This window comes from Canis lupus, chromosome 21 (assembly GCF_011100685.1).
Source record: "Canis lupus familiaris isolate Mischka breed German Shepherd chromosome 21, alternate assembly UU_Cfam_GSD_1.0, whole genome shotgun sequence".
Taxonomy (NCBI): domain Eukaryota; kingdom Metazoa; phylum Chordata; class Mammalia; order Carnivora; family Canidae; genus Canis; species Canis lupus.
The window spans coordinates 32,363,702-32,386,061 of NC_049242.1; the positions used below are offsets into that span (position 1 = coordinate 32,363,702).

The 22,360-nt window shown below is 49.5% G+C and overlaps 1 protein-coding gene and 1 long non-coding RNA gene across 6 annotated transcripts in view; one reads left to right on the top strand and one right to left on the bottom strand.

Moving 5' to 3' along the window:
• LMO1 (LIM domain only 1) overlaps positions 1 to 19,466 on the bottom strand; it is a 52,332-nt gene extending 32,866 nt beyond the window's left edge. Inside the window, exons 1-2 of one of the 5 annotated variants that reach the window (XM_038568968.1) lie at positions 7,336 to 7,442; positions 2,802 to 3,062 (exon numbers count right to left, since the gene is read on the bottom strand). In XM_038568968.1, coding sequence (XP_038424896.1) covers positions 2,802 to 2,826 — 25 coding nt within the window. In that variant the 5' untranslated portion in view covers positions 2,827 to 3,062; positions 7,336 to 7,442. Of the gene's footprint in view, positions 1 to 2,801; positions 3,103 to 7,335; positions 7,446 to 8,310; positions 8,372 to 19,339 lie in introns of those variants that run through there. The other 4 variants (XM_038568973.1, XM_038568971.1, XM_038568970.1 and 1 more) reach the window with 4 other exon arrangements.
• Positions 6,249 to 22,360, top strand: part of LOC106560205 — a 52,090-nt gene continuing 35,978 nt past the window's right edge. The window contains exon 1 of the long non-coding RNA XR_005375725.1: positions 6,249 to 6,866. This is a non-coding gene — a long non-coding RNA (uncharacterized LOC106560205). The remainder of the gene's footprint in view (positions 6,867 to 22,360) is intronic.

Consider the following 22,360-nt stretch of genomic DNA (forward strand, 5'->3'; position numbering starts at 1 on the left):
AAGCAATTAATCTTAAAACCAGAAGTTTAACCATTTGCAAAACAGATCTTTCCTCTCTGTGGTGGCCCTTCACTGCTCGACCTAATGGATTACTTTATTAATAATGCACTGTGCTTAAAAGCAAAAAAAAAAAAAAAAAAAAAAAAATTTTTTTTTTCTGACGATTCAATACTTCAGAAAGTCTCTTAAACCCGTTGCTACGGCAAAGCGATTGATATTTTATTATCTTTCAGAAGTGCAACATGAAAGCCCTGCAGCCCAGCAGAGCAAGAGCTTTGGTCCTCGGCAGCTGGCAGACCTGACTTCAACCAGAGGAGCCCCGGCCTCTTCCGACAAGATGCTGTCAGGTGGAGAAAAGGCATTGGGGGTGGTTAATAAGAGCCCCGAGTCCCTGCTGCAGCCAGACAAAGGGTGCAGTGCTGCATCCCTGAGGGACATGCTTCTTGGGGGCCCTGGGGGCCAGGCTGCCACCTAACCTAGATGGCCACCTGCTGAAATGCCATAAGTGCCAGGAAGAAATTAGGCAGCAGGCTCCGAGGGACAGGTGAGTGGATCCAGAGCCTTTCTCTCTTCCCCAATTGAAGGGGCCACCTTTAGGGCTTCCTGGAATTAGGGGAGGCGAGATTCTAATGGGGAGCAGGGAGGGTAGATTTATGAGCCAAAAGAATGCTTTGGAGGACATAGCTGGGCTAGGCAGGGCAAGAATCAAATGGGTCCTCTGGGCCCCAGCTGTCTACCTGCCTGGTGCTGTTAGGGGCCCCAGAGCCCAGTGGTATGAACTGTAGGGTGCACCATATTATTAGACTGAACAGAGTAGGGGGTCCGAGGGGCAGCATGAGCTCTTCTCTACAGATCTGGTGGGGACTAGGGGAAACACATATGCCGAGGGTGGCTGCGATGTACTGCAGTCTGGAGGCAGGAGACTGGAGGCTAAAATGACCTCCAGATACCTATTCCTATTCGGGGCTCATCTGCATTGGAAAATCTTGAGTATAACAGAGCTCAAAGGAACTCTGGGGTGCCTGCACAGAGTACTGTCTAGGTGAGTGGTGGTGGGGTCATCTTGTTGCATGAGACCAATCTCCCCGCCCGAGGCCTCCCGTGTATAGGGCCTGGGTTTCCCCATTTCTGGCTTGGGCCTGGGGAAGCCAAGGATGCCATATAATGCCGTGGGGCTGCAGACATACCCTGAGTTCCACGGGTTCCCGGTCAGGAGAGTACCTCCACACACCAAGGAAGCACCCTCTGCACTGGCTTCTGCAAGTCCCTCATTTTACCAAGAGAGACAGCATGAAGCCTAGCTCTGTGCGTGACTGGTCTGAGAGAACCTGGGGAACTTGTGACAAAATGCCTCCTGCCTCCTGGTTTGGCCTGACCGGGTCCTTCTCCTTGTCATTCTATAGAGACCTGCAGAAGCCTAGTCCTCTGACAGCCCACATACAGATCCTGGGGGGCCCTGAAGAGATAAGAGCATACTAGAGATGGTGGTCGCACCCCAGCCAGCCCCTGGCAAAAGCATTCTTTCGCCCAGAAGCACTTAGTTCTCCCTTTCCTCTCTTACTACATACACGCTGAGAAATAGCCTTCGTGGGCTTACCGGCCACATGCCACCCCCCAGGCCAGACACTTTAAATGCGCCTCCCTGACAGAGGTCTCACAGGTGGCGGGGAGCCTAGGAGCATCAGCACGTGGCAGCAGTGAAGCCCACAACCTGTGTGACCTTGAGTGAGTCATTTAACTTAAAATTTCACCACCTGCCCATGTCAGTAACATGACTGACCCACTGGGCAGAGGGCACAGGCTGAGGGCAGACTCACTAGTAGAAGGTCAGAGAACGGCCACCACAGTCAATCTAAGAGGATTCCTGGTGGCACACTGCAAACCCACCTTCATAGTTCCTTACCAGGAGAAATCCGGGGACAGTATGGGTCCCAGCAATTACACCCTCATCTCCCTACAACACGAACACACCAGGCCACCCTCACCTACAGGGCAGGAGGGCCGGGCCAGCCAGGGAGCTGCTACTGCTATGGTTTGTCCCCTCTGGGCTGCGTTTGGGTCACCACCGGGCACCCACTTGGCTTTACCCTCACGTGGGCTGGGTTGCCCCAACCTCTCCTAAACATACCAGGACACTTGCTGCAGGGCGCCCGCAGTCAGAACCACCTGCTAGAGGCCTGCAGCGACCACGGGGCCCCCTGCTCTGACCTCTGGGGCGCACGGAGCTCTGGACCACGGCAGCTCCACGCCACTCTCCAGGGCCTCTCCTACGCGAGCCAGCGCGCCCCTGGCCGGCGGCGGGACACTTTCTTCCTCGAGGCCAAACTCCCGCCTGCGCGCTCCGGGGACGGGGAGACGGCGGGCCAGCAGGGGGGGCGGGTGGCGTCTGTCTCCTCGAGGGGCCGGCGGCCTTGCCCTCGGCCCGCTCCCCGGGCACCCCGGGGCGAGCACGGGCTTCCCGCGCGCCCGCTGGCTGCGGGCTCGGGCGTGCGGGTCTCCCGAAGCCCCCGGTTTGCTCGGCGCTCCTGGCTCCTCCGGGTCCCGGGCCGGCGCGAGGGAGATGGCTGCGGCGACACGAGCCGCCGCGCTGCCCGGAGCGCCGCTGCGCCCAGGTCCGAGGGGCCGCAGCCTGCACCGGCCCGCGCTCCGCCCGCCGCCGGCTCACACCCTCCCCGCGCCCCCGCCCCCCAGGCCCGGCACCGGCACGGCCCCGCGTGTGTGCGCCGCTCCCGGCGAGTGCTCCGTGCGCCGCGGCGGAGGGCGACGGGGTGCGGGGCGTCGGCCCCCCGCCCGCCACCTACCGTCCTCCTTGTCCAGCACCATCATCTCGGGCGCTCCGTGTCCAGCCGCAGCTCGGCTCGGCCGGGGAGAAGGGCGCCGACTCCGGGCGCGCTTCGGCGGGGCGGCCGCTCCTCGGGCAGCGAGCGGGCTCTAATTACCCGCTTGTCCGGCTCTTAACCTAGATTGCACTCAGCTAGAATTACATTCAGGAGCGAAGCACTTCGCAGATACAAAAGCAGTCTCACCTACTTTTGTGCCTCAGAATTGCAAGGAACTACGAACTGCAATTTAGAGAGAGAGAGAGAGAGGGAGAGGGAGAGGGAGAGAGAAGGGGGAAGAGAGGATCAGAGCCGTTTCTTTGATTCTCACCTTCTAAATGGCTCAATTTGCCCAGTATAATCTGTCTTAATGTAATTGCATTTGATAGCTCATAACCCTGGCTCTGGCAACGACACAGCTTTCAGCCTCATAAAGTGTTTTCCCCTCGGATTTAATCTGAATCTCAATCTAAAATTATATTCAAAGAGATGGGGAATCTCGGCGGCCGTCTCCCGCTGCCTTTCTCCCTCAATGTATGAGGTTTGCACTCCTGCTACTGAATAAATGCACACATTTCCCCAGGCCCCCTCCCTCCCGGGTTAATGGGGAGTGGAGACGCGCGGCTGCCCGGCTCCGCAGCGCCACCTGGAGGTCGCCCGGCCCCTGCTCGGCGCGGGGCTCCGCGGAGCACCCCGGGTCCTCACCCCAGATACTTGTCCGCTGGACCACCGTCGTCTTCCACTGCCACGCCCTCAGCCTTGGTTCCTGACCCCCCTTCCCACCTCGGCGATCTTTCTCTGATCTCGGACCCTCCCTTCCTACCTGTTCTGCCGGAGGCTCCTGGTTGCTTCCCGGACTGTTTGGCAAAGTTAACCCTCTGCAGGGTACCAACTCTCCCACTCGAGTCTTCCAGCACAACCCTCACCCTAGCAGCCCCCTCCTCCCCGAGAGCATCCTAATTCCACAGGGAGCCGGATGCTGTCTCAGCTTCTCTCTGAGAAGCACAGCATGGCCTTGAAGGTTTTTCTCATTCCAAAACTATTTATTGAGCACGTATTATTCTAAGGCACTGGCGTTACCGCCTGTACTACCCTAAAGCTCTGCTGATATTACCGAGTTGGAAATTCTTGCCCTGTAACTCAGGAGTTAAGGGGAGACAGCGTCCATCTCCCCTCCTCTGGAACCCCAATTCTCCCCAAGAGCCTTGGGGCTAATGCTCAGGCTGCGTACTCTAGGAAGGCCACTCTAAAATACCAAGAGTTTGTTTTTTTCTCTCTTGACAGTCACAAGTTCCAAGAGGGGATGGAAATATTAACGGATTTTCTATAGGCCAAGGAAGGCTTCAAATAGATGTGTCAGAGGTTCATCCCTGGCAGACACTTCTGAGGACTAGACCCAAGCAAGGATAAGGCAATGACCAGCAAGTTGGGATTTCATCCCATCTCTGCCTATGACTAATGGTGGACCTTAGCAAATCACTTTGGCTGGGCCTCAGTTCCCTGTTTGTGAAGTGGGGCACCGGCTGTCCAAGGTTCCTGCAGGGATCAGATGAGCTAGTGTACGTGAATGTGCCTTGTAAACCATGGCATCCAACGATGGGGGGAACTTACTGAGTATAAATGAGACCTGGAGGCCAGGCTGTGCCCGGTAAGCCCCGGGAGGCCCCAATGCAGGGTGCCTGACAGGAGTAGGAATGGGGGAGTGGGGCTGCAGCCCATCTTCCTCTAGCCTAAGCGGGGAAGTCAGGCTTTAAGAAAACAGAAGAGAGGCTGCTTCTAATGAGATGCCTCATCCGCAGCTCAGAGGGTTTCGCTTTCCCCTTCATCTTGAATACTTAATCCTAATAGTCCTTGAGTATATTTGATGTTAAATATATCATTTTGCTCAGCCTCACTGTCCCTCAGGACTGCGAGCTTGATCTCTCCCCTGCCACTGCAGCCAGACTATACCCCGAGGGTCTGAGGGAGGCTTTGACACTGTTGCCATTGGCACGTTTGGTACCAACCCCTCACCCCAGCCTGAGCTGGGGGGCCAGACAATGTCACAGGCAATCGGCTGACAGGCTGGCAAGGGGTAGCTTCTTGCTGTAGATGCCTCTGTGCTCCCGGAAGGCATTCGCTCAACAAGGCCTGTGGCTTTACTCTCCAGTTCCAGGGCGGCTTCTCCTCTCTTTCAAGGCTCTGGCCCTGACCCACAAACTGGGACTTGACTAGCTGAAGGCACTTGTCCACTCTCTTCTTCATGTGTCGGGCTTGGGGCTCTGTCCCTACAGCAGCTCCCCCCAGTCTCCAAGATACCAATTAGCAGCCACCCAACTGGCATCCCTCTAGGGAGTCAGGGACCCTGTGCCCCACTTCAGGGACTGGAGTAGGCCTGGGGTGCTGAGCCGTGGGCTAAAGAACCAGGTAGTGTATGTCAGCAGATCACAGCTGTGTGTGAAGGGCTGCTTGTGTTCATAGGCAGCTCTCTGTACCCCCAGTTGTGAGCACTGAGCTCCCACAGTGATCTGGAAAAAGGCCTCCACAGAGGCCTTCCACTTGACAGAGCTACACAGCAAGCCTTGAAACGTTTAAGTGACTTGAGCTCTTAGCTTGGAAGGGGCCTGCCAGGTGGACAGAGCTAGACACAAGCATTCAGCATCCCATCCAGCATCCACCCTCTCAGCTCATGGGGAATTGCTGGGCAGGCAGGTAAGTCCTGTGCCTGGGGCCCCCACCCAAGCTGCCTCCAGGTCCAGGATCCCCTGGGGCTAGGAGAGGTAGTTTGCACCCAACACAGTTCATGGGCAATGAGCATGCACGTACCCTCAAGTCAACATTGCCAAGAGTGCCCCAGAATGTCCTTGAAATGCCTCTGGGGACAGCAGAGGGAGACCAGCTGATCAGCCCCCAGGTCATGGTGAGGAGAAAGGAGGTGCTACCAGCTGCCTTTCAAAGTTCTGGGCAGGTCCTAGCAGTTTGTCGCTGCACCTGGCAGGAAAGTCCTGATGAAGGGTTCTTGCACTGGGTTTGGGAGGTGTGTGTAGGGGAAGGAGACTCTCTGCCCCAGGGCCCAGGCAGACCAGATATTCCAGAACAGTGGTGGCTGTCAGATGTGCCTCAGCCTGAGGGCCCTGCTTCCAACACAGTACAGCTGTCTCCAAGATGGGGTTACAAGCTGGCTTCACAGGTGACACTCAAGAGGTATTTGGACTGACAAGGGCCCCTTCCCTGTGGCAGCCACAGCTGAAAGGACAGAGTGACCCTACAGATTTTGCAGTGCAATCCGGATGTCTGCTGGCCAAGTTCAGATGTCCTGCCCTGCCCCCTACTAACAACACAAAGGCAGCCTAAACACAGGAATTGGCAATCAGCTAGAGTGGAGAAGTACACAGTTGACAAACTTTCCTCCTTTGGTTTCTGGAAGCCCTTCTAGGAAGCTGCACTGTTAGACCTGGTGGAGGCCAAGGCCAAATCTGCACCCCAGAAAGCAAGTCTCTCCCACCCTCCTGATGAAGGCCAATCCACCCCCTGCACAACAGCTCTGAGAAGGTTGTGGATGTAGGCTGACCAACTGTCTTGGTTTGTCCCAGCACTCAGGGGTTTCCCAGGAGGCAGGGCTTTCTGTGCTAAAACGGGATGGTTCTGGGCAAACCAGGACAGCTGATGACCACAGTGGGAGATGGTAGGCTGGGACAAGGGACCAGCGGGGCCAGAGAGAAAGGTCAGGCAGCCGGGCCCTTCCCTGTACACCAGCAGCTGCCTCCCAGCCTCAAATTCTCCCAGCCTCCAGCACCAGGGCTTCATCCCCCAGGCGCTAAGGAACTGCCGTCCCCTGGGGATGGTCCCATGGGGCAGCCTGGCTGTATGTTCTCCAAGCCTTGGTAGTTACATGGGAAAGCTGTGAGTTGGACTCAGGGGTGGATTCAGATTTTTTGGGGGAGTCAAGCTTACTCATGCAATATAGGGGCTGGGGGGGGGGTGCTCTTCTTGAGAAAAGGAATACACGGCTGCTAACACAAAGTGACCACGGAAGGACTATGAAGCTTAAACTTCATCAGCTTCAAGGTAAACCCGCCCCTGGTATCCTGAGCGCCGCCCGACCCTAGCCCGCAGGGCACCTCCCGACGCGCTCGGCTGGGGGAACCTTCCAGGGGTGAAGCAATGTCACCCACCCCGCAGCTACGAAGTTCCCGATCCGAGGGCCCCCGGGGCCGGGCCGGTTTGCCTGCAGGTGCCCTGGGGACCCCCCTGGGGGAGCCGGTCCGCAGCGGGGGCGGCGGGGGCCGGGAAGCCGGGGGCTGCGGGCACTGCGGGAAGCCGCGGCGCGGGTCGCAGACGGGCCCGGGGGTCTGCGGGACGGCGGGACCGGAGAGAAAGTTCCCGGCCGGGGCGTGCGGGGCCGGCGGGCTCGCGGCCGCCCGGGGACTTCCCGCGCCGCCGACCGGCCCTGCGGCGCAGCCTGGCTCCCCCCCCCCCCCCCCAGGCGCCGCGCTTCCGGGGAACGGCCGCGGCCCGCCCGCGCCGCTGCACCTACCGTCCTCCTGCTCCAGCACCATGGCTCCCCGGAGGCGCCAGCCCCGCACCGGCCGAGGACGCGGAGGGGCGCGCGGCTCGGACTCCGCCGCCGCCCGCCGGCCTGCGCCGCTCCCGCCGGCCCCGCGCGGGCTCCGGGCTCCGGGCTCCGCGCTCCGGCCGGGGCCGGGGCCGGGGCCGGGGGCGGGGGCGGGAGCGGGCGGAGCGGCGCGGGCAGCTGAGCCCCGCGGGCAGGGAGCGCTGGGGGGGGGGGGGGCGGGGGCGCGTCCGTCCGCCGCGGGGTCGCGGGAGCCGGAGCCGGAGCCGCGGGAGCCGCCGGAGCCGCCGGAGCCGCCGCGCGCGGTTCTCCGTCCGCGCGGGCCGCGCTGGCCTCTGCCGAGTGCAGCCTGCGTTTCCCAGGGCCCCTCAGTTCCCCTGTTAATTAAATCAATTCATTATGCTCAGATCTGATTAGCGGCCCTTCCCCCCTTTGAATCAATTATTCAATACACAAACATAATTGCCTGGGCCAGAGGTGCCCGCCATTAGCTTATTTAACTCCAAGGACACTAATTACCCGCAGGGCACGGGAACTTTTCTCATTAATTCTGACAAAACACAAAAGCACAGCCAGAGTGCGTGTGAGCAGTGCGGGCGTGTGTGCGTGCGCGCGTGACCGCATGCGGGGGGCGGGGACGGGGTGCTGCGGGCCGGGGTTTGACACCCAGCGCGGGGACCGTGGGGTCCTGAGTGCTGCTGCGCGTGACTTCGTGAACGTGGCCCCGTGGCTGCTGCGGCGGGCGCCCCTGCCCTTCCTGTTTGCGTAACTGCCCCAGCATTGTCCGCTGCACAGTCAAGACACGGGGGCACGCGCAGAACACAGAAACGTGCGATCAGGAAGTGGTGGGTGGTGTTTCTGCAGTTCGGGCTGTCCTTCCCCCCCACCCCGCCCCTCCGGCCACCACCGCGCCCCCCCAGCCCACCCCCTCTTTAAAACCTCAGGTTGCCATGGTCCCCTTCCTTGACGCATCTCGGTTCAGCCTCCCACCCCAACTCACTCCACCCCTGCTTTTATCCCACAGCCCTCCCCACCCCTACCTCTATCCCTATTTCCACAGGTGCCTGCCACCCAGGCACGCCCCCACCCAACTCCACCCGCCCTTTGCCTAGTTCTCCCCTCCCGTCTGCGAGGCTGAGCCGAGGGTGTGTCTGTGGTTGACCAACTTCACGTTTTACCTCCCAGGAAATCTCTATTGAGAGCGAGCGAGTATGAGAGCCCACAGAGGCAGGGACACAGAGGGTAATTGATTCCCCCAAATTAGGTTTCTGCTTTCTAAAGACCAGTATTGTTCCTGTTCTCAATGTGCACAGAGGTATTGAAGATTTCCTTTTTGTTTCCTCAGGCAATGAATGAGCTTAATCCATTTGGCTTTATAAATCAGGAAACTAATATTCGCTCCTTCCATAGCAGCTTTTTAAAAAATTTAATTGGTGGGGGGGGCTCAGTTTGTCACCCTTATGCTGTCCCCAAGCCACCACTTATCAAAACACATTCTGACTGAGGGGTGGAGAGAAGGCTGGGAGGGGAGGTCGTGGGAAGGGGAGGCTCATCCTGATTCTCCCTACCCTCCTCCTCAGTGCTTGCACTCAGACCCACACAGTATCTGGAAAAGTTTGTGAAATGACTGAATCATACTCAATTTGGTGAAGAAAAGGAGAGTGTAGAGGTGCTCTTCAGAATGATCGTCTAAATCCGTTACTCGCAATCTCCCACTAGCATTGAATGTAACCGTGTCACACCCAGGGATGGCAAATCCTCATTCTCACCAACATGCACAAGCCGCTGGACACATCTTCCTGTTGTCAGGATCTGACCCTGCCACTCCCATTCTCAAAAATCTTCCATGGCTCTCCATTGTCCTTGCGACAAAACTCTAACTACTTATCCTATCATTTCAGGTCCTTCACACAATCTGAAGAAACCTTTGTGACACCACCACTACCCCTTGTTTCAACTGATCTTTATTGATCTCCAGCAACTACCTTTACCCTCCTGCCCCTTCCTCTGGATTGCTTTACTGTCACTAAACATACCCTGCAGGCAGGTTCCTGCAGGACTCCTCTCATGGCATCCCTCTGCTTAGGAAGTCCTTGCCCACTTCTCAAAATCCTCTAAGGAAACAACTTTTCTGTGTTCTTCTAAATGGGTGTCTCTGTGTGAAGCCTGGGTTCCTGAGGGTGTGTGTGGATTATTTAGTTGAGGCCTGGGGGACACGAGTGTTTAAACTCTCCCCTGGAGTGGAAGGAGAAATATGGTGTCAAGAGTCTACTCTGGCTCACTGGAGAAGATGGGAGCTGCAGAGGCGGGCCAGGAACTCTGCCTTCCAGAACTTCAGATACAAGAATGGTGCCTCAGAAGGAGAGACACTTGGGCATCTTCCCTTCCCACTCCCCCCACCCCACCCCGCTTGCCCTTCAGGATCTCAGGATCAGAACCCAGGAACATGCTTCCTCTGTCGGCCCAATATTTGGATCTGTTTAGTTCTCTGTGTAGCTAGGCCACTGCCCATGTTAGTGCCAGCTTTCCCTATACTAAGGCATCTAGCCAAGGGGGCAGGAGAGGGCTGCAATACTGCCCTCTCTCTGCTTTCTAAGCCATGTGCCTGGTGTAGATCACACCCACTCAGAGAAAGCACATTTTTCTAATCTGTGCAAAGGCACCATGTGGACTAGCATGGCCCTGTGATTGAGAATCTCTGCTTGGCCAGAGTTCACACTCAGAAAGGCCAGCCTGAGAGGTCCCTTAGCCACCCCTGTACCCCCACCACTGCCCCTTCAAACAAGGATCTGGTGAGCTCTTAGGAGACCATTCTCCAAGTTTTCATAGGGACAAAGAGTTCAGAGAGCTTAACCATCACGGAGTGGTCAGGGATACTGAAACAGTAGCCTAGAATGTATATGGGCCCCAAGCCCAGGTGAAAGACACTGAACTCTGACAGACCTACGATAAAGACTCAGGTTCCTAACAGGGACCATGTTGGAGGAGAGAGAGAGTGAAGTTCCCGGGAGGAGGTCCTCATGAGAGGACCAGACTGGACCACAAGGCCTGGAGTTTGGTGGGGCAGTAGTTCCAGGCCCAGTGCTAAGTGGGCCTGACCCACTCCCAAGCAGTGTCTTAGGAAGCGGAAAGCAGTGGTACAAGAGTCACTCAGGACATATGGCTTTGCTATGGGATCCCCCTCTGAAACAGCTGGTCACTAGAAGCAGGAGGTATCTTCACACTGGCTCAAAAAAGATGAGCACAGCTAGAGTCAGCAGCTTGGTGGCCTTGGTAGCAGCACATGCGCAGAGTGGATGACAAGATGGCAGGAGCATCAGACAGCAGCTGTAATTATGTGGGAGGCATCTATACCTCATGCCCATCAACCCCACCTCCCAAAGCTGGAATTGTTAGGGAGAAAGTGACTTCATCCATGATTCAAAATCTAATGGTGCCCAGGGTGGACATGTAAGCATTCTCGGAAGGTCTTACAACTTTCTGGAAAGGAGGGTCCTGAAGAGGAGAGTCAGAAGATCAGAATTTGGGGCAAATTATTATAAACGTATGAGACCTGATACTTGGTATTTGTATGGCTTCTATGTTCCAGCCTGTTTTAGCTACATGATGGGCATGAAGGGAAAGGCTGTGTGAGCAAGAATGAGCAACAATGGTAGGGGAGCAGCACCCACTGCCAGCTTTCCCTGGTGGCAGTGCAGCTCTGCAGGAGATGCAAAGGGTCCTATATCAGGCAGATCAAAGGCTTTGCTTCCACTGCCCCTCCCTGCCTAGAGGGCCTCATGAGGCCATGCTTGCTCTCCCATGCTTCTATTTCCTCTCCTTTCCATCTCCCCAACCATCTGGTCCTCCTGTCCCATTCTAGTTTCAGCAGATGATGTCACCTCCTACCTGACTCAGATGAGAGAAGGTATCAGACAGGAAGGCCCTCCCCTTCCTGCCTCTGGTCTGTGTTCGTACCTTCTTTGTCAACATCTGCAATACACACCTGGACACATGCACCTTCCCTTCTGAAGCAGTAGCAAATATGGCCTTCCTCCTATCTGCGCCTTATTCCTCAGCATGGGCCCCAGCCTACCCACTACCACCTGTCAGGGTGTTCTGTTGGCTCTTCCTGTCCCCTTCGCTCTCCCCTTTCTCCTGGGCCTTTCACCACAGCAGGCAAATAAACTCTAGTGTCTCATCTAAAACATGTGAACAAAGTCCCTGGATTATATACATCATTTTTGAGATACTTTGCTATCCGTTCCCTTTTCTTATCTGAACTCCTTACCTCCCACTATCTCTGGGTTCACTCCTATCTGGTCCCCACAAGGCTTGCCAAGGTCACCAGTGACTTTATGTCATGAAGGGATTATTTTCAGGCCTCACTTGACCCGACCTCCCAGCATTTAATAATGCGTTTAATTCCTTCCTTCTTGAACATGATTTTTCCCTAGACTAACATGCTGTCTGAGTTTCCTCATCCCCCAGTGGATGTCCCCTTTTGTCTTAGCTATTGCCAGCTCTCCTCTTTCAGCCAATCTTTAGCTGTTGGCATTCCTCAGGACTGGGTCCTAGGCTGTCTTAGAACACTTTTCTGTGGGGCACCATCCATGGCTGCTGGTGTGTGTGACCTTCACTCAGGATCTCTCCTTTGAGTTCCACTCCAGTATTTCCAAATGCCCTCTTGATATCTCCACTTGGATGCCTTAAAGGCATCTTAAATTTTAAAATCTGAATTAAACTCTTGATATTTCTTCCAAAGTCTTTCTTCATCTTGTTTCAGTAAACCAGCCATTCTGTTCTTAATACCAGAATTTCAATCGAGCCAACAACAACAACAAAAAATGGTAAAAAGAAAAGAAGTAAAGCTAAGTATGTCAAGTTATTACACTAACTGTGAAGAGACCGCATTCCCCTAATCAAAGAACAGATTGTCGGGATGTCTGGGTGGCTCAGTGGTTGGATGGCTCAGTGGTTGAGCGTCTCTGCCTTCAGCTCAGGGCGTGATCCTGGGGTCTGTGACTGAGCCCCTGCAAGGAGCCTGCTTCTCCCTCTGCCTATGTCACTGCTTCTCTCTGTGTGTCTCTCATGAATAAATAAATAAATAAATAAATAAATAAATAAATAAATAAATTTTTATAAAAACGAGATTGTCAGAGTAAGTTCAAAAATAAAACACAGCCAAATGCTGTTTGCAAATATACACCCAAACCAGGTGATGAGAGTGAAAAGAAAGCCAATGGGCAAAGATATCCCAAGCACATGCAAGCAGAGAATAGCAATGTTAATGTCAAACAAAGCTAACTTCCAGGCCCCAACCATGAGCTGCTTGGAAATGAAGAAATACTCTCTTAAAATTACTAGTGGATCAAAAATAAGATCAGAACTGAAATTGCAAATCATCTAGTAATGAAAAAGAGAACATAGAGTGCCATACAGAACTTATGGGACACAGCAGTAATTAGAGGAAAAAATATAGCCTTAAATGCTTTTAATATTAAACAAACAAAGGACTAAAGCAAATGAACTTGGTATTTAATCTAAGAAATCAGAAAGAGAACAAACTAAGCCAAAACAACATAGAAGGATATTAATAAAGTCAAAACCAGAAATTAAATAGAAAACAAACTAATAATAGGAAAAAAATAATTAAAAGAAAATTAAAACCCAAACTTGGTTCCTTGAAATGACCCACAAAATAGGCAAACCTGGATGGAAAAAAATAAAACACAAAAATATACAATATTATTGAGCCATAAAAAAGAATGAAATCTTGCCATTTGCAACAACGTAGATGGAGCTAAAGAGTATCAAGCTAAACAAAATAATTCAGAGAAAGACAAATACCATATGATTTCATGCATATGTGGGATTTAAGAAACAAAACAATGGAGCAAAAGGGCAAGAATAAAAAAGAGAGAGGGGCAAACCAAGAAACAGACTCTTAACTATAGAGAACAAACTGGTGGTCACCAGAGGGGAGGCGGGTGGAGGGATGGGTGAAACAGGTGATGGGGATTAAGGAGTGCTCTCATTGTGGTGAGCACCTGTTGTTGTATGGAAGTGTTGAATCACTACATAGTACACCTGAAACTAATATTATGCTGTATGTTAACTGGAATCTGAATAAAAATTTTTAAAAAGAAAAGAGATATCACAGGTACAGAAAAGATTAAAGAATTATAACAATAACATGTGTAAGCCTATGAAAATACATGTGAACCACCAGGAAGTGGATGATTTCCAAGCAAAGTAGAAAATTAATAAAATTGAGTGTAGAAGTTGAAATTCTGAATAGGCCAATAAACAGAAGAGATTTAAAAAGAAATGAAAATTCTGCCATTAAAATATCACAAGACACCATATGATCCAGCAATTCCACTTCTGGGCATATACCCAAAAGAACTGAAAACAAGGTTTTGAAGAGATATTTGTACACCCATGTTCATAGCAGCATTATTCACAAAAGCCAAAAGGTAGAAGCAACTCAGGTGTCTTTCAATGGGTGAATAAATAATCAAAATGTATATATATACAATGAGATATTATTCAACCTTAAAAAGGAAGGAAATTCTGACACCTGCTACAACATGGATGAACCATGAGGACAATACACTAAGTGGAATAAGCCAGTCAAAAAAGACAAATACTGCATGATTCTGCTTATATGAAGTACCTAGACCACTCAGTTTCATAAAGACAAAAACCACTATTACCAGGGTCTGGGGGAGGGAAAAAAGGAGAGTTTTTGTTTAATGGTGTAGAGTTTTAGTTTGACAAAATGATTCTGGAGATTGGTTGCACAACAATGTGAATGTGCCTAACATCACTGAACTCTACACTTAAAAATGGTTGAGCTGATAAATTTTATTTTATGTGCATTTCACCATAATTAAAAATAAAATAAAAATATCACAAGGCACAGACTATACTGAAAGTGAGCTTTATATCATCTTTAAAAACAGATGAGTTTTAATGTTATTTAAACTATTCCAGACAAGAGAAAAAGTTGGAAATCTTCCTAGTTTGTTTTATGAGCTAGCATTTTCTTAATTCCCAAACCTTATAAAGATTGAATTTAAAAAGAAAGAAAAATCACAGAGCAGTTTAAATGCAAAATCCGATATAAGATGTTAGCTAACTGGATATGGGAAAAGTATCAAAAGAATAATACACTATATAAGGGAGAGTTTATTTTTTAATACTGAAAACAACATTCAGCATCAGAAAATCTATCAATATAAGTCACTATACCAACAGATAAAGGGAATAAAATATAAGTATAGTAACGGATGCAAAAAATCACTTGGTAAAACTGAGCAATTATTTCTAATCATATATTAAAACAGAAATAGAAGAAAACTACTTTAATTTGATAGACTGTTTACCAAAACCCAATAGTAAATATATAAACAATGACATTCAGAAGATATTTCCAGAAATTGGGAATAAGGTGGGATGCTCATTATCATCACTATTGTTCGACATATTTTGGAAATTTTAACTAATTCAATAAGACAAGAAAACGAATTAATAAGAACAAGTACCTGGTTTTAAAAAAGGATGAAAATATGCTTGTTTATAAATAATGTGATTATATATCGAGAAAATCCAATAAAACCTAGTTCAAAAGCTAGTAGGTTAATTAGATCATGGGGAAGGTAGCTAATACAAGGTAAACAGAAATATATATTTTCCCCCTAAATGCAAAGAGGTATTAGAAATAGAAGTAGAAATGTAGAATGTAGAGGACTTTATTTATTTTTTTAAAGATTTTATTTATTTATTTATTCATTCATTCATTCATGTGAGACACAGAGCAAGCAAGAGACACACACAGAGAGAGGCAGAGAGACACAGGCAGAGGGAGAAACAGGCTCCATGCCAGGAGCCCGACATGGGACTCGATCCCGGGTCTCCAGGATCACAACCTGGGCGGAAGGCAGCACTAACCCACTGAGCCACCCGAGCTGCCCTAGAAAGGACTTTAAATGAAGAAACAGATCATCTGCAATACCTACAAAACTATAAAATATTCAGGAATAATTTTAAAACAAGAACCACCATCACAAAGTTAAAGCTCTTTGTTGAAGAAAGCCATGAAACCATATTGAAGGACATATAACAAGATCTGAATATATAGTAAGAGAGCCAGGTTTCAGGCTTTTTCTCATAAACAGTGAATCCTTTCAAAGTTAATATATAGATTTAATGCAATTTCTCTTAGAATCCCAAATAAAAAAAACATTTTTTAGAACTTAAAAAATTCCAGCTTGAAGTACATTTGAAAAATAAATATCTGAGGCTGGTTAAGAAAACATGAAAAGAAAGACTAGTTGGAGAAAACTTGTGTTATTGGATAATAAATTACACTACAAAGCCACTGTGATCTGAGCGGTAGGGTGTAAAACCAAGGAATAGATCAGGGGAACAGAGAGCTGATAAATAGGTCCAAATGTAGAAAGGACTTTAACATACAATAAAAGTTGCATTTCAATTCATCAAAGAAAAAAATTAACAAATGGGACTACCATCTAAATAGACATTTCTCTAAGAAGATATACAAATAAGCCAATAAGCACCTGAAAAGTTGTTCAACGTTGTTGAAAATATACATCAAATCACAGTAAGCTAGCACTTCACACCTACTAGGAAGCTAGAATCAGAAAGTCAGATACTAAAAAAAAAAAAAAAAGGAAAGTCAGATACTGGGGCACCTGGATGGCTCAGTCAGTTAAGCATCTGCCTTCCACTCAAGTCTTGATCTCAGGGTTCTGGGATTGAGCCCCTGCCAAGCAAGAAGCCTGCTTCTCCCTCCCCTCTGCCCCTTACCCCTACTCATGCTCTCACTCTATCTCAAATAAATAAAATCTTAAAATAAAAAAGAAAGTCAGATAATTACAAATGTTGATGAGGATGTGGAGAAATTAGAACTTATACACTGTGGGTGGGAATATGAAATGGAGCAGCCACTTTGGAAAACAGCCCGCTATCTCCTCAAAAGTTAAACACGGACTCACCACAGGACCCATCAATTCCACTCCTAAGTATATAGACAAGAGAAGAGAAAACATAGGTCTATACAAAAATTTGTACAGTGTTTATGGCCACATTATTCATAATAACCAAACATGGGGGGAAAAAAACAAATGTTCATCTCCTGGCAAATGGTTATTCAGCCACAGAAAGGGATGAATATTGATATATGACACAAAATGGAGGAACCTTGAAAATATCATGCTGAATGGAAGAAGGCAGTCACAAAAATCCATTCATATGAAATGCCAAGAATAAGCAAGTCTATAAAGATAGTAGATGAGTGGGTGCCAGGGACTCGGAGTTATAGGGGGTGACAGCTAAAGATTTGGGGTTTCTTTTTGAGGTGATGAAAATGATCTGAAGTTGATTGTGCTTAAGCACCTATCTGTGAGTGGACTTGTGTTGAATGGGTGAATGTTATGGTATGTGAATTATATACCAACAAATCTGTCTTAAAAAATGGTGCTGGGGCACCTGGGTGGCTCAGTGGTTGAGCATCTGCCTTTGGCTCAGATTGGGATCCTGGGATCCTGGGATCCTGGGATCCAGTTCTGCGTCAGGCTCCCTCCCCTTAGGGAGCCTGCTTCTCCCTCTGCCTATGTCTCTGCCCCTCTCTCAGTGTCTCTCATGAATAAATAAATAAAACCTTTTTAAAAAATGATGCTGCCGTAACCATCTGAAAGAAACAAAAGGCATCCCTACCCTGCAAATATAAAGATTATGCTCCAAGTGAGTTAGAGATCTTAACGTAAAAATGAAACAATGAAAATCTTAAAAATTTTAGGGGGAAATATTGAATAGATTTGGGTAATTTAAATAAATTTGGTGGAGACCTACAATAGTAACAAAAGAAAAGACATACTTGATTTGATTTTTAAAATTTCAATGACAAGGGATACCATAAACAAAGAAAAAAGACAAATGATATGCCAGAAAAATATTTGCAAAATATGTAACAGTGAAAGGGAAAACGTGCAAAGAATATACAAAGAATTTCTTTAAATTGTAAAGAGAAAAGACAAATGCCCAAGAGAAAAATGGAAAAATGGCCATTCTGGGAGGAGGAACTCTAAATGGCCAATAAAGTGCTTTCCCTCATTATTGGCTGGGAAAATGCAAATTAAAGCAAAATTAGTTTTCATTACCTTAATTCATCAGGTTGGCAAAAAATTTTTAAAGAGTAAAATGGTCAGGTCTACTAAAAATTTGAGGAAATGGGTAATTTCATTTGTTGCTGAGCAAGTAACCTGGCACTCCCTATTAAAATTTAAAATGCACGTGCCTTTTGACCCAGAAATCCTCCATCAGAGAATATATCCTATGCAGGAAAAATCACCTGTATGTAAGGATAACCCTGTAACTTCTGCATTGTTTGTGGTGGCAGAAAACGAAACTATATGAATATCACCATCAATCAATGGTTGACTAAATCATCGTATAATCTCATGTAGAGTATCATGCAGCTCTTAAAACATGAGTTAGAGCTAAAGCTACTGACTTGCAAAGGATGTCTGTGATGTATTCTTAAGTGAGAAAAGTAGGTTGTGGTAGCAAGTAATATCACCCCATTTAAAAGAAAACCTCTTTCTGGTAGACAAAAAGGAGGAGATGTGTCTGGCCGCCCCTCTTCAGGCTATCAGTATGTTGACCTTAGCAGGGAAGAAGGGAAGGTGGGAATTAAGGGGAAAGTATTACCTTTCTTTATTGTACACTTTTAGAATCTTTTCATTCATCTGTGATTTAACAAAATTTGGAAATAAGTCAGAGTCAGTTTTGGCACTCTCTCCAATCACACAGTCCCTGCCACTGCCCTAGTCTGAGTGATCCTTATCTTTCGCACACTGCTTCAAGAGCTTCTTATTGGCCTCCCTGCATCCACCCTGAGCCCCACTAATCCAGCCTCCATACTCCAGATGCAGCCAGGAGATATTTTTAAAATGCAAATCAGATTTTGTCAACCCATCCTCAAACATGTAATGGCTTCCTGTTGCTCTCCGCAGAAAGCCCCTGGTCTCTGTCTGTCCCTTGGCTCTACATGCGCAGGCTTTCCCGAAGCATCTCCGGCATCTCCCGTTACTGACACCCACCACTTGCTCCCACACTGCAGCAGATTGCCCTTGACCTTGTCTGAACCAGCACCTGCCTCAGGGCCTGCAGATGTACAGTTTCTTCTGCATGGAATGTTCTCCCTCTCCTCTTCATGGGGACCTCCTCTTGCTCACCTCTAAGATCTGGGATTTAATGTCACTTCCTTTCTCAGGGTGGCCTCTCCCCTCAAGACTAGGTTTAGACCTCCCTGTTACAGCCTGGCACAGCCCTCTGTGTTTTTCCTCCATAGCTCTTATCACAATGATCTAGTTAATTACATAGTTATTTGTATAATTATTTGTGTGACAGGGATAAAAGAAAAACTATTAAGCTGTAAGTGTTTGCATCTTCTCCTGCAGCCCCTGCTTTGGGAGGGAAATGGGTCAGACAAGAAGGCTTCTGGGGTCTAACCCAACTCTGAGACTCTGAACTTGCTCTTGCCCTCCTCACCCCACCATGCTCCCCACACCCCACCCCCACCCCCAGTTGAAAGAATTTCCTGACTCAAATATCTCCCTATAGTTTCTTATTTATCTAGCCAACCAACTTGTTCTGACAACTGGGCGATGCCAAAGCCCTTGGAGATGCTGGTGAGCTTGCAGGCTTCTCAAACCCAGCCAGCTAGAGTGAGGCACGGCTGGAGAGGGTACTCTCCCAATCTCCAAATGGCTTTACTTCCGCACCACCCACCCTTCAGAGACCCTTACCAAATGAACCTCTGGAGCCCAAAGGCCCCTCTGAGGCCACAAACACTCCAGCAACCAAACCCTAGTTTGACCCGTGGCTCCAGAACCTCAATCTGAGTCCTCATTCTTCATGATGAGGAGTCATTTGTACCCTCTCCCACCCTACTGATCACCTGTCCACTGAGGACTGGAGATTTGTAGCCATCCGGGCCTGGGTCTCAGGGGCCAGGTGTGTTCCCACAATGCTTCTGAGGCTGGTGCTGGTTCAGGAGCTTCATGAACTGCAACCCATTGGCCCGTGGGGCTGAGAACTGTGACTCACTCCCAGAGAACAGACTGTTTCCCAACAAGCTCACCAGAGTGAACACACCCACATGCAGGTGGTCCCCTTGGAGCAAGACTGCATGTCCCAACAGCACGCACATCTCAGAAGCAGTCCTGGATGCTACAGGCTGGGGCTGAGGTAGGTGGCGCTGGTCCGAGAACACTCCTGGTTGGTTTCCCCCAGTCTCTAATTGGGTCCTCCTGTCCCAACCCTGCCTCTAGATCAAAGAGGCCGAAGGGGTTCCTTCTCACCCAGTGCCTGCCTGAGAGGTCCTGCCAACTATCAAATGATACGAGGTTGGAGAAAAAAAGTGCTCCTGAAACACATAATCCTCCATGGCTATTGCTACCCAGGACCTGCCTGGGCTTTTCCAAGCTAGGCTTTGAGCTCTAACTCAAGCCACCCTTTATGGTGAATCATAGAAATATTTGAATCCTATCAGAGCTGGAGGTCGCAGCTGGCCCCCACTCCAGAGTATGAACTAGATGTGCCCACGCCCAGCAGAATGAGCCACCCAAGGCCTGGGTGGGAGGGCCATAGTCTGGGGACAGGCTACTAATTCAAACCCTCAGAGTCTATAATACAGCCCTGTGGCCTCTCAGTCTTGGTGGGGACTGCTCAGGCCTGGACCTTGATTTTAGTTCTGACTTCACGTCTTGTAGATCTCAGGCAACCCTTCCTCCCTGAGTGAGGCAGACCCCTTTAGTGTCCCTCAGTTCTCCCCTCCCTCTGGGCCACATGGCTGCTCAGCAGAAATTGTTTTTCCCATCTTCCCTTGCAAGTAGGTGTAGACAAGCTACTATTCTCATCTGTAGGCAGGAGGGATTAAACCTACTTTTGCCTCTTTGGCTCATAAGGAAGTTTTCTGTTTTCTCCCTTTCCCACAGGCTAGAGTATGGCACCCAGATTTGACTATGTCAAAAAGAACAGCACCCTAAGGACTGCAGGAAAACAAGATGGAAGCAAGCTGGGTCCCTGAGTGACCTCGTGGAGCAGCTCTCACAATCTGGACTTTTTATCACCTGTTGTGAGAGAGAGAAAGAAAATTCCATCTTATTTAAGCCATTGTAGTTTGGGGTCTCTTAGTTAGAACAGCTTAGTCGTTTTCCCTAATGAACACACTGAGCCTAATTCCCAATTGATAAAATAGTCTCCAAGTTTCCAATTCCAGACTCTCCTTTGCCAGGTCCTGGTTTCTGAGAATCTGCCCAGGATGGAAATCTCTGGCCCTTGGCCTAGAGCCAAGGCTGAGGTTTGCTGTACCTCCCGTTTCTTCCTTATTTCTGGAGGTTCCTTGATATTTACCTAAGAACCTGATGCTAGGAGAGATGGGGGAAAGGATATGCAAAAGTATCCAAAGTCCCCCCACCCCCTTTTTTTGGCTGAGGGAGCAGCTGGACCCTGAGCCAAGGACAGGGAAATGAGAAGAGGCTGCTGCCTCTGTTGAAGGCTGCCTAATATTTCAGGACCTCCCTGATATGAGCTGAGTCAGGCATTAATCCTGACCTTACCCTTAGCCATTTTAGCCCAAACCAACTGCTCCAATTGTAGTGTCTCTAGCAGGACCCACCCCTCACTCTCCCTTTCTGCTAGTTGTAGGTCAGACTCTGAACTTGAAGATGTAATCCAGGCCTGTGGACACAAAAAGGTCAGGGAGCTGCTTTTCCCAAACTCCCTCCTGAAGGACCCCAGATGGTCTTTGCCTCAGGTGGCACCCTCCTACCTTATGCCTTGCCTGGGGGCCCCAGCAAGTTGGCTCAGGAACTCTTGGAGCAATATGATAATATTCAAACATATGCCCCAGAGGGTAGCCCCTAGTTCCAATCTAGCCCAACCTGACCTTGAACATTTGCCTAGAGGTGATCTTAACAGAAGCTCAGAAGCTGGAAGCTGCTGTCCTCGAACTAAATGGCCCAGGATAAACTAAAAGGCCCAGGATAAGGCCAGACCCATAAAGCCCAGCAGAACAGTGCCAAGGAGTGCAGGTGGGGCTGAGACCTCGGCCTATTAAGTTTGAACTAAAAGCCTCCCATTGTCTCTCACGTTCTACCGTCTAGAGCCAACTATGTCTTGTGTCTCCAATGGGCAGGCTCCATGCTGGGTGCCAGAATTCTGATCACTGTAGCAGACAAAACTGTGGGATGTCTGTTTAGCACCCCCTCACCCCAACTTCTGAATGCTTCCCTCTACCATCATTCCATTTATGTCTCCTGTGAAAGATACCAGTTCTTACATAATCCTCCCCTCATGGCCCTGGAATGGATGCCTGATCCAAGCTAGGCTGATGGGTCCCCCCTAGGAGTTTTGGATTGGGACCAAGAGAGTTGAGTTAGTCCTTCTTTAGTGGCTGAAGCTGTAAGATATAAAAGTCAAGACTCATATTCTCTGTCACGTAGATAAAGGTACACTGTGGATAGACAAAGACTAAGCCAGCATGAAGAGACAAGCGGAGATGGGTGACAAGACATAGGCCTGATAGTGTTGTTTCCTAATTCTAGTTTTTCCTGAAACCCAGCTCCATTCCTGCCCTTCTCTCAGATTGGATGTTCCAAGAGTAAGTTGGATTTCTATCACTTGCAACCAAAAGAAACACAACTAACATACTCTTGGTTGTGGAAGGCATAAAGGGCTCCGGTCTTAGGCAGACACACTGAGGGAATGGCAGGAGGAGAACATCACATCTGGCTCTGGACCCTGAGGGATTCCCCAGGAGGGAGCACTGGTTGCCATGGCAGCTGTGTCCCTGGCCCTGCCTGGCCTTCTGTAAGGCGGTATGATATGCTAGCAAAGAACACCATGTCCAAACTCTTCAGATCAACATTTTAAGGCCTTCCAAACCTGGTTTCTCTCCTTTTCCCACATGGCCTCC